This window comes from Erythrolamprus reginae, chromosome Z, assembly GCF_031021105.1.
Source record: "Erythrolamprus reginae isolate rEryReg1 chromosome Z, rEryReg1.hap1, whole genome shotgun sequence".
Classification (NCBI taxonomy): domain Eukaryota; kingdom Metazoa; phylum Chordata; class Lepidosauria; order Squamata; family Dipsadidae; genus Erythrolamprus; species Erythrolamprus reginae.
The window spans coordinates 103,689,300-103,701,913 of record NC_091963.1 but is presented as its reverse complement, the minus strand read 5'-3'; the positions used below and the strand labels follow the sequence as shown (position 1 = coordinate 103,701,913).

The 12,614-nt window shown below is 37.2% G+C and overlaps 1 protein-coding gene across 8 annotated transcripts in view; it reads left to right on the top strand.

Moving 5' to 3' along the window:
* The window catches only part of FBXL20 (F-box and leucine rich repeat protein 20), a 72,543-nt gene that overhangs the window by 28,851 nt on the left and 31,078 nt on the right, over positions 1–12,614 (top strand). For 5 of the 8 annotated variants that reach the window (XM_070728983.1, XM_070728986.1, XM_070728982.1 and 2 more), the window contains 3 exons: positions 7,656–7,710; positions 10,127–10,201; positions 11,475–11,569. In XM_070728983.1, the coding sequence (XP_070585084.1) occupies positions 7,656–7,710; positions 10,127–10,201; positions 11,475–11,569 (225 nt within the window). The remainder of the gene's footprint in view (positions 1–7,655; positions 7,711–10,126; positions 10,202–11,474; positions 11,570–12,614) is intronic. The other 3 variants (XM_070728987.1, XM_070728989.1, XM_070728990.1) reach the window with 1 other exon arrangement.

Here is a 12,614-nt window from a genome sequence, read left to right as displayed (position 1 = left end):
AGATAGTCAGCAAAAGTCTATTTCACCTTATGGAATTAAGGAACTAATTTAAACTGCTTGTCACTGTGTCTTGGCTACTTAAAGAGCAGCAGTTGGATTGCCACTACTTGCTATAGAGCGAAATAATTATTATTTAAAACTAACTTGCTTATTGACTTATCATAACATTTATATTTTTATTATATGTCATTATTTCTAGCTTTTGAAATGTGCTTTTCATAGTTGAAATGTCCCATTTTCTTAGTGTTATAGCATATTAATATTAAAAATATGTATTAATAGGACTCTGCTTTCTGGAATATATTGTTAAGTGGATAGAGTTCATTTGTTTGAGATGTGGAAAATAAAATAGTCATGATGCAAATCAAACACTCGGAACTTAATCCTCTAGAACAGGGGTGTCAAACTGCTGACCCTCAGGCCAGATGTGTCACAAAGGCCACACCCACCCTAGCTCTGTGAAGGGGGAAAAGTCACGTGATGGATTGTGAGTTTGACATCCATGCTCTAGACTCTAGAGAGATGCTTTGAGCATTACATACATATTTTAACTCACCTGAATTTATCTATTTAATTTGGAAATTGAATCACAATGTTATTCAGTCTTGGAGATCACCCAAAACTGTTTGCCTACGAATCTTAATATATTTTGGATCTTTGTGTTTAACCTTGATCAGCTTTCTGTTACATTTTAAAAATTATTACAGAAGTTATGGCCTTAATAAACTGATTGGCTGGGCAGCTGATGAATTTATTATTGCATTTTCCCTTGTTTTTCCATATGAAAGGCAATTGTCTTATATAAATCTATGACTTTTATACATTAACTCCAGTGGTGGCTTGCTGCCGGTTTGGACAGGTTTACCCATACCGGTGGTGGAAATTTGCCCCGACTCACTGAACCGGTAGCAGCAGCCATGGTGGCGATGGCAGCAGAGCATAGGATGGAAAAGCGAAGAGTATAAATTGGCATCTACCCATATTGTACTTTTCAGCCCTAGGCAATCACAGTATTTGCAGAGTCCTTGGGAGAAACATATTTGGGGGCAGGGGGGAATAAGCATATTTCTTTATTGGAACCACTCATCAGACAAAGAAGCAGAACAAAAAGTGCTATCCGATCTCTATACAGTGAATTCAAAACATCCTAACTTTGTCTTTTCCTGCAAGATACAGGCCATGTCCAATAGCTTTGCCCTACCCCTTCTGTTGTTTTGAAATTCCTGTCCAAAAGTAATTGGACTTTTTGGCTTTTAACCAAATACATCTAGGCTCAGACTATCCTTTCTTCTGTCCCGGACAAGACATTTTATGGTGGTTTTCTTCCAGATAAATAATTGATGGGTATTTAATTATGAGGAAGGCAGTCTCTTTCAATGATATAAATGGGATGGTTTTAGAGGGCCGGACTAATATAATTAACTCAGTTCTATCCAATACTGTATATTATTGGGTAGAACTGAGTTAATTATATTATAATTATAAATTATAATTTTATATTATATTATATTATATATATAATTATATATTATATATTTCTCCTCCCTTCCTCCCTCCCTCCATTTTTCCTTCCTTGCTTCCTTCCTTGCTTCCTTCCTTCCTTCCTTCCTTCCTGCCTTCCTTCCTTCCTTCCTTGTTCCCTCCATTTCTCTTCCCTTCCTTCCTCCCTCCCTCCATTTCTCCTTCCTTCCTCCCTCATTTCTCCTTCCTGGTTGGGCCAGCCTCTGCGGGCTGGTCACAGACAGCGGGCGGGCCGCATGCGACCCCCAGGCCGCCACTTGCCCAGGTCTGTAGTAGCAGATTCTTGGGTGATAAATGTAGTCCTTGACTTACAGCAGTTCATTGACCATCCAAAGTTGGTCATCACCCAAGTCAACAAAGACATGCTAGGTATTGAGGTTCTTGGACAACTGGAGACAAATGACTTACAAAATTTATGACTTTTGGCTACCAACCAAAATTGACCCATTGTAAATATACAAAAGATGTGCATATCTTGCTATGATGAAGGTACACATTTGCAACAAATCTCCACTGCTGCTGTGCAGAATCTGGCCACCTATGCTGTAATTATGGCATTTTATTTTAATAAGAAAAAAATAAAAATATACAGAGAAAATTGGAATGAGAAAATTGGAATGAGAAAATGAAAAGAAAAACCAAGAAATGATATAACAAAAGTTTTTCTTTTTTATTGTTGCTATAAACGTAAAATTTCAAAGGAAAAAAATAATGAGGGCATAAAAGGGCTTTTATCAGGTTTTTCTTAGAACAAATAGCTGAACTCTGCCTTGTTTTATCATTATTTTAGGTAGTAAAACCTCAGTATTCAGGTTAAATTGCCTTATTGGCACTTTGCAATAAAGTGGGTTTTGGGTTGCAGTTTGGACATAGTCTCTAAAAGGAAACTAGTGTATCCATCTGATTTTATGTATTCTTTGAGTTATATTTTGCATCTGAATACAGGCCTGTTCCTTATGCAACCATTTCTGAGTTTTAACACCAACAAACTACTGACCTGCAGATATTTTTAAAATAGCAGCTTAGATAATGCTATGCTATTTAGATTTTGTGTATTTGGTTTGATAATCCAATTCTCATGAAAGTCTTTGTTTTTTTCCTGTCCCAAAATTATTATTTTTAAAATAATTAATCCAGTTATCCTTAAATGTATTCTCCCTGATATCAGCCCATTTTATCATCACATTTCTACAATAGGTGGAGGCTTTGGAAAAGGATTTTGAACCTGGGCCTCAATAGTATAATATAGTACGTAGTAACTTATTGTAAGAACCTTTGTCTTTTAGAGTGGGTTTTTGTTTGCGCTTTTTTGTAGAAAGCTATACATTTGATACTATAATAGAGAATATTTTTTAAAATGCATCTCTTATGAAAATAAATTGACGACTGGCTCTCAAACCTCTTCATTTTAAAATTTGAAGGTAAAACATATGAAAGCATATTTCACAACAAATAAGTTAGCTTGGAAAGTACAGTACTGTACTGCAAAACCTTTCTACAGATCAAATCAACTTTGACTTTGGGAATACTTCTTGACAAACTTAATAGTGTGCCTTCTGGATTCTGTGTTTTTGAAAACTTATATAAAGCATAAGAAATAGCTTTAGGAATTGGAAGCTTCTTGCATACAAGCTGTGAAAATTTATTAATGCAAATTAGCACATGAGATTTTGAAAGAGAGCTTTATCCAGAGGATTGCCTTATAAGTAAGCTTCAGTTTCTACAAGACAAAGACTGGTGTGTTTTCATACAGAATTATTGCATAAGTAGTTGTTTCTGGATTTTTTTTTAAATAGCAAAAGAATGTCTTGGCATTTCATGTATGGGGCATGAAGCAATAAGCATTACATTTTTCTTTTTACATTTGCAATAGGTGTACAGTGGGTAATTTCCAATTTTGATAATTTAGGAATCTTTGGATGATTTTGATTTTAATAATTAGGAATCTTTCCCTGGGCCTGACACTGAAAGCTTGTTTGCCTCTTCTCATTGCCAGTTTGACATGTATTAGAAAGCCAAGAAGACAGATGAATGAAGTAGAAATATCAGTATCTGTTCAGCATCTTTTTTCTTTAATACTTTAGTGGCAATTTCATTTCATTTCATTTCATTTATTGGATTTATATGCCGCCCCTCTCCGAAAACTCGGGGCGGCTAACAACAGTCATGAACAATATACAGTAAAAATCTTCTGATACATAACATTGTCATATTGTAACTTATCAAACTTTAGTTGGTCATGATTTCTAAATCTATTGTAGTTGATTTTCTAAGAACAATACAGTTAATTAAAAGCTAAGTAATGTTTACAGTTCCATATATCAAAAAACAATATTTTAGATAATTCTGATTTGGTATTATGCTCCACTAGAAAACAGGCAAAAGTAGTTAAAACTGAAAGTGCTCCAAAGATTTTAGCTTTCTTGGCACTTTTCCTGAACTAAGTCTCCTGCTGCAATGCAAACAACCTAGCAATAGGAATCTGCCCAGATGCCTTCCTTCTAAAAACAGAGAATAACTACTGTAGTTTCATGGCTGCTACTAGAATAGAAGATCTATAAAGGAACCAACATAAAGTTTATGCATTTATTTATTTATTCAACTTCTATGCTGCCCAATCCTGAAGGACTCAGGGCGACTTACAATAATAATATGAATACAAATACAAATAGATACAGAACAGTAAGAAGAAGTTGAATATAATATCTAAAACTACAAAACCCTGTATTAAAAAGAATCCATTAATTATAAAACAGTCATAATCACATGCATACATACTATCTATCCAGTTTGTCCTTGTCAGTTGTTAGTTCATGGCCCCCCAGGCCTGTTGGCAAAGCCAAGTTTTCGTGACCTTATGGAAGGCCAGTAGGGTGGGAGCAGTATGGACATCAGGGGGTAGTTGGTTCCATAGGGCTGGGGCGGCCACAGAGAAGGCCCTCCCTGGCAGTGCCGCCAACCTGCATTGCTTAGTGGATGGGACCCGAAGGAGGCCAACTCTGTGTGCTCTTATTGGTCTCTGGGAGGTATGTGGCAAGAGGTGATCCCGTAAATAGTCTGGCCCTGAACCAGGCACACCTTGAATTGTGCCCGGAGACTAATAAGAAGCCAGTGTAGCTCGCGAAGCATAGGTGTTATATGGGCATACCGAGGCATACCCATGACAGCTCTTGAGGCTGCATTCTGGACTATTTGCAGTCTCCGAACACTTTTCAAGGGTAGCTCCATGTAGAGCGTGTTGCAATAATCAAGACGGGAGATGATGATGGCCTGAGTGACTGTGCGTAGAGCCCCCTGGTCCAAATAGGGCTGTAACTGTCAAAGGTCCCCCTGGTCAGTCGAAAGATGGTAGTTAAAGCTCAGCTGTGGGTCCAGGAGGACACCCAAGTTGCGGACCCTATCTGAGAGGGTCAATGTTTGCCTCCCTCCCCCAGAACAATGGATGGACAGATCAAGGAGTCCTTGGGAGGAAATGCCCAGAGCCACTCTGTGTAGTCTGGGTTGAGCTTGATCCTGTTGATCCAGATCCTAACAGCTTCCAGGCACTGGCACATCACATCCACCACTTCACTGAATTGGCATGGGGTGGAGATGTATAACTGGATATCATCAGCGTACTGATGATACCTCACTCCATGCCATCGGATTATCTCATCCAGTGGCTTCGTGTAGCTATTAAATAGTAGGGGGGAGAGGACATACCCCTGCAGCACTCCACAGAGGAGAGGCCAAGAGGTGGATCTCTGCCCCCCTCCCCCACTAACACTGACTGTGAACAACTGGAGAGATAGGAGGAGAACCACTGCAAAATGGTGTCTCCCCACTCCCAATCTCTCCAGTCGTTGCAGAAGGATACCATGGTCGATGGTATCAAAGGCCACTGAGAGGTCGAGGAGCATCAGGATAGAGGAATGTCCTCTATCCTGGGCCCACCAGAGATCATCCATCAGTGTGACCAAAGCAGTTTCCGTGCTCTGACTGGTCCTGAAACCGGACTGAAAAGAATCCAGATAATCAGCTTCATCCAAGGACCGTCGGAGTTGGAGTGCCACCACCTTCTCAACAATCTTACCCAGAAAGGGCAGGTTGGAGACTGGCCTATAGTTCTTCAATTCGGCCAGATCCTGGGACGGTTTCTTGAGGAGGGATCGCACAACCGCCTCCTTCAGAGACTGTGAGAATGACCCCTCACTCAAGGAAGCATTAATCAATACCTGAATCCAGCTCTGTGTCACTTCCCAACTGGCCAAAATCAGCCAGGACGGGTACGAGTCCAGTAAACGGGTGAGTTGAATAACTTTATATTCAAATCATCGTTTTACTATCTGCCGATAATCTTGTCTTTTACAATCTCAGCAATATAGTTGTATATGACTTTTTGTTTTACATTAGAATCTTGATAAAACATTTCTTTCAAGGCATGTTTTAAGAAGAATTACCAATTATTTAGTGGTTGAATTCACTTTGTTTTAACCCTTAATGTGGCTTGTTTCACTGTGACTTACTATGGATTCATAAAAGTTATGTTTTATATGCCATCAGTTATTATTTCGTTCCGTTAAGCAAACTTATCTTCATTAAATCAAGTGGCTTTGTGTGAACCTATTGTTTGGTAATAGAGAAGAAGCTTCTTTTGCAGAATGGGACCACTCGCCTCAACCAACTTGCCACAACCCATGGCCAACTCACCATGGCTGACTTGCCACAACCAACTTGCTGCAGCATAAATTGCTGCAGAACTAATAATTCAATTTAATTATTTAAATGAATGAAAACAATTTAATATTTTTCATATTTCATTTTGTCCCTCCTTTGAAATCTTTGAATTACTCTATTCTACCATTTTTTTGACATTGTGAAATATTATATAAGTCTAAGCACTGTTGTTTTTACTATTAATGTAACTCTTGTCCTGCGGCGAGTTGGCCATGGCGAGTTGTCCTACAAGCCTTCTATTGTGAGGGACAAATGATTTAAATTAGTCCTGTGTTACTGTGTCTGAACTTGACAGTGTAACTATTTTAATACTGTGCTCTCAATTTAAACAGTTATAAAGGAGCGAAAGGGAGAGTGTGGTCTTTAATTTATAACATTCATCAAATAAAATCTGACTCTAGGTTTTACTTTTACTTCCAGACAATGCTCATACCAGTAAAAACCTAAACTAGCCCTTTTTAACCACCAGTATAAAATACATATCTATATCCAGATTTATATATCCTATATAGATCTATATCTGCATACTTGATCTAGTACATTCTACCTTCCATTCAATAGGAAATACAATTGAAAACCTCAGACATCAGAATTATGTTGAATTAAGATTCTCAATCGCTGAGTGTGGACTTCAGTTAATACCTTACTAATAATCAAATATTCCTCAAAGTCAAGATTTTTGTGGAAAGCTATCTTTTAATTGCATCATAATGAAATCATAATGAAAGAGAGGATATATTTATAATTTTTACTTGCCATCATATTTTAAAACAATATTTTCTGATGTATTATAGTTTTTCATTTAACCTTTGATTAGTTCAATTGTGTTTTTAGTAATGTAGTAGTTTTTTGTTTGAGACTCCAAATAATACAACTTTTTGAACTGATAGATGTCACATTTAGACATTGTAATTAAGATTGCTTCTATCAGTAGTTTGAATCTTTATCTCCACCACTTCATTTAACTAATTTAGTAATTACTAATTTTGGTTTGTGGATTTAAATTGCAAAAATGCAGGAGCAGAAGATGTAATTCTCCAGCTAACTAAAAGTTAGATACAGGATCCAGTTGCATTATCTTAAGCAATGAAATATATAATTGTAAATTTTTATACCTCAATTATTCAATTATAAATAAATTAATAATATTATGCTTACAGATAATATACAGAATAAACTATAAATTATTGTTATAATAAACAACAATTCTGCTCATTTGTAACCGCATAAGGGACCACTCACTTGATTATTTTTTAACTGATTGAATGTCACATTCTATTTTTAGTTTTTCAGAACTGAAGCCTGGTATTGAAACCAGGTTTCCAAACAAAACTCTTGGTAGCTCTTGCTTAAGTCATTTTGCAATACGTTTATACATGTACATTTAGTTATTTGTTTGTGTGTGTGTGTTTTAACAGAATATTCTCCTTTCTGGATGTGGTCACTCTATGCCGCTGTGCGCAGGTCTCCAGGGTAAGAATATTTGCATATTAGTATTGGTAAGGCTTTCTCTGTTGGGTATCTCCAGGTTATCTCTTGAAACCCAGAAATCAGATCAAATCAAATCTTTAATATAAATATTGATCAGCATAGGAAACCCAGGAATATGTTAGACTTAAGTAAAATTCAATGTGAGCCCATTTTCTCCCACCCTCTGCAAAGTTTTGTATCAAAAATGGCTACTCATTTTGTTACTCTACGCAGAGTGCTGTGTTGCTGGAAAATGGTGGGGTTGCAGCTGATGCATTTTCTTCACCTATAATTCATGTTCACAGGTCCTTGGCAGCAACAGTTTTTGAGGGCATGGGTGGAAGAGGGCGAAAAAAATGGATTTTATATAAGCGGTTGTCAACTTAAGACCAAAATTGGGGGCAGAATTTTCATCCTAAGTGATGTAATCATTAAGTGAGTCAAGTCCAGTTTTAGAACATCTTCTGATCTTCCAATGTTTTCCAATCTTCTTTAAGTGAATTACCATGGCTATTAAATGAATTCAGCTTCTCCATTGGCTTTGTTTGATCGAGTGACCCCACAATGTTGCAATCATTGTAAATATTGGCTAGTTGCCAAGCACCCAAATTCTGATCATATGATGTGTAGATGCTAGGACTAATTTTTTTTAGCACATCATAATTTTGATCATTAAATGAATGATTGTAAGTCAACTATTCATAGAGAACCCAGAGAAATCTATCTGAGTTATTCTTGGGTCAATAATTAAATGTGTGTCTGGGGGAAAAGTCTTAAGATGCTCAGACTCATATTTTGCTGGACATCATCAGGAATAGAATTTATAACCGAAGACCATTATTGAGAACATTTTCCTACACTGTTCATTAGTTTCATATAAATGCACATGGTATACCTCAGAAGAAATCTTTTTTAATGGTGAATGGACAAGACCATTGATGGTGAACCTTTTTTCCCTGGGTGCTGAAAGCTTGAGCCCATAATTCAATGCACTTGCTCCCTACCACCCTACATGCATGTGTGACCCTGCTCCACACTGCTCCGCCCCCAAGCATGACACTCCATGCTCCCCCTGTTTTCCAACTTCCAGTGGGCCTGATAGGCCTGTTTTTCGCCCTTCCCAGGTGCCAGAGACTTTCTTGGAGCTTGGGGAGGGCAAAAATGGCCTCCCCCATCCTCCTGGAAGTCCTCCGGAGTCCAAAAATGCCCTCCTGGAACCTCAGCGCGAAAATCAGCTGGACCTGAGCTGGGTCAACGATTCGTGTGCTGGTAGATATGGTTCCGCGTGCCACCCTGTGGCACACATGTCATAGGTTCACCATCACAGAACTAGACCTTGAGCAGAATAGCATAGTTCCGAAGCACATTCTTATTACATGTCTGTTACAAGTTTTTCAAATTTGCTATCCTCTAGATGCATTAAACTTCATTTCCCATAATTCCCAATGAGATTTACAAAATGCTGAATGTGTTGAGAAGTTTTCTGAACTTTTAAGCGGTTGTTGCTCTGATTGCCCCATTCTTTTTTTAAAAATGCCAAAAATGAAGTTGAATTAGTCAAAAGATTGCAATATTACAGTCTAGGGCTGTGCATTTAGAATTGGCAGTCTGCAGTACCTGGTGGGTACATGCAGAGGCTTGCTGGAGCAATGTCTAAAACAGCTGCACAAGCTTGAGAAAAGGCCCAACTGCTTTAATTCATCACAATTCTTCTGAAGGATTTGCATAACCTTGTTGGAATCCATAAAATCTGCACTGGGAGACATAATTATGAAAAATAAGTTGCTTTAGATGCATTGTTGCAAAAACAATAAAAGGGTTTAAAGAAGTTCTCAAACAACACCGACATCTTTTTAAAGAGGGGGGAAGCAGATACATAATCTGCTCACTAATTAAATTAAAGATTCTTTGCAGCTCCTCATATTTCATAAGGAAGTCTTTCTGCTAATTTGAACATCTGGGCTTTAAATAATATTAACATTTGGGCTTCAAATGATGTTATCATTTGAATTAAGGTAGTCCAGGCAACTGTTGTATATTGTATTATTATACTCATTACACAGAGCCTTCACTCCTAAAACATAATGAATATTATTATTTGGGAAATGGAAATGTGCAGGAGTCCCTTCTGAGTTGTTCATTCATGTATCTATTCTCCATAATTTCTGAATGTAAGGTTTAAAATGGTTAGCTACAGAAAGATTAATTCAAATCTGCATTGTTTTAAACTGATGCACATTTAGACTGTGCTTGAATGTAATGGTTCTTGTGAATAAGTAACTTGGTGATAGTATTACTAGAGGACAGAAGCTTTGACTGGCTCAGATGAATAGCGAGACTATACCTACCTTCGGTTTTTCTATATTTAGAGGTATATATCTGACAATCTTTTTTCAACTTTCTGCCAATTTCATTACAGGCATGGAATGTCCTAGCTTTGGATGGTAGCAATTGGCAGCGCATTGACCTGTTTGATTTCCAAAGGGACATTGAGGTATAATTAAGTGACATGCAAAAGATTGTCTCTAGATAAATGGTAACTACTGTACTGCCTCAGATTAGTAAAAGCCATGTCATCTTTTCAGATCTTCAGAGACAAATTATTAATTTGTACTCTTCATTCCAAAGAGCATTTAAAACTATAGTATGCTTTTAATAAAAAAACTACATTGATTTATAATATGAATGATTATCTCTGTATTAATTAATTCAGTATCATCTGTCCCCCAAAGATTTATGTCCCTAAGCTGAAAATATTAAAGAAAGAATTGATTATCTGAGGGAGGTAATAATTCTCTTGATTTGAACATCGTGTCTTACAATTATATGAATATATTTGAGGTACAACTAGCATTGAACAGCAAGAGGTGTTACACATCAACTATAGAGGCTTAGAGTATCATTAAAAGTCACCATATTAAAAGATGTTGGGTTTAGATTTTTAGAAAAGTAATGAAAACTAGTAAGGAGACCACTTGAGGATTTGTTTGTTTGTTTTAAATGGTGTCCAGGCATTTCTCCTTATGTCCTTATTAAACCTCAATAGGGAAAAAAAAAAAGCTTCATGGACTGAAAAGTAGGCATGATGCTTTGCCCTTTATAAATATGTCTCACTGTTTTTATCAGTTCCTGTAGCCAAATTAACTAATTTCTTCCTATTTAGCACCCAAGTGTATGCTACTGAACAAAATCCCTCTGTTGTTTCCATCACAAACTGTAACAAGATAGCCAAAGTCAGCTTTCTCTAAGAGAAGTAGCCATTCATTCACTCACTCAGTCACTCACACACATACACACCCCTCATATTACCATGGAATGTATAATGATGTGGCTAAGTTAGTTGCATGGTCTTTTGCAGGTATAAGCTGAGAAAGATAACAGTCCAATAAACAATATATGAGCTGGATGACAGCATACTAAATTATGCTTTGTTCTTATTCTTGAAGATATTCAGCTGATTAGTTTGCCCCAGAAAAGCATCTTAGTTTCACAAGCGTAGCACTACAATATAAGCTTCAGCTTCTGTAAATTCATCCTAAAAATATCTATTTATGAACCAAATAAATGCAGGCATTCCACAAAATACATCATTTCAAATATAATTTAAGTATAGAATAAATCCTCTGAGGTGAAGGAGGGTAACAAGATGTGATAAAAATATATCAAGTAGGAAAAGATGGTTTAAAGAAAAAAAGTTGTTTTGCTGCATGTAAAATTAAGCAAGAGAATTAATTTAGAAGATTCTCTTCTTCATCTTCTTCTTACAGGGGCGTGTAGTAGAGAATATTTCTAAAAGATGTGGAGGATTCCTTCGAAAGCTGAGTCTACGTGGATGCCTAGGTGTGGGAGACAGCGCATTGAGGTAGAGAGGTCAACACAAATTATTTAACACCTATCTGAGAACTGGGAATGAGATTATAGAGCAGGTAGATAATTTGGGGTACAAAAGTTGAGGCTGCAGAACTCTCAAATATTTGATTTCTGCATTGCCATAATTATCTGTAACATCAAACTAAAGTATAACTTTGATGTTATTTATAGGAGGGGAAGCATTCTTTCTCAGTCCTATTTTCCAGATCAGACCTGCACAACTCATTGAGAGGAAAGGCTTGCATTGATAAATTAAAAGTCCTCATGGGCCCCAAAGAAATACTAAGAGTGCCAGTCAACTGTTCCATGATTAGTGGATTAGTGGAAAGGCTGATACTAGCAGCAGCAGCAGCAACAACAATACCATTAAACCTTGGAAGTAGTTGGTAACATGTTTTTGGGGGGAGGCACTTTTAAAGAAATATTGGTAGACTACATAAAGCTTCTTGTGGGCTTTAATAAGCCTGCTCTAGCTGTTTCCTATCTCCACACAAATCTAAGCAGTAGATATACTTCCACGCAGAAATACACAGTAATGTAATGAGGAAATTTTTAGAAGTCTGGCTAATACACAATGAATGGTTAAAAACAAATCTAAAGAAATATTGAGAACAATTAAATACAAATCTACAAACAAAATTATGGGAGAATGGACTATGTTCTGCACAAAAACACAGACTGCCTTCAGCTTTTATCTGGAAGAATGAATTTGGAGCATACTGAAATACTTGCCTTCATGGCCTGTCTATAGATATGTTTATGATTGAATAAGCATAGAATTTTCATCTTAGATTGAGAAACATTAAATTCAGATTAAGTCATAGGTTGTCAGGTATAGCATTTACAGGTAGTCCTCAATTTACAACCACAACTGAGCCCAACATTTATGTTACTAATAGTGTTGGGCGAATTCGCCGAAGTTCGGGTTCGGCGGATTCAGTCGAACTTGCCGTCGGAGTTCGGGCAGGTTCCCCCAACCCCAACACCTCTGGCCTGGCAAGAGGCGAAGCGCTGGAAGGGGGCTGTCAGGCTCCATC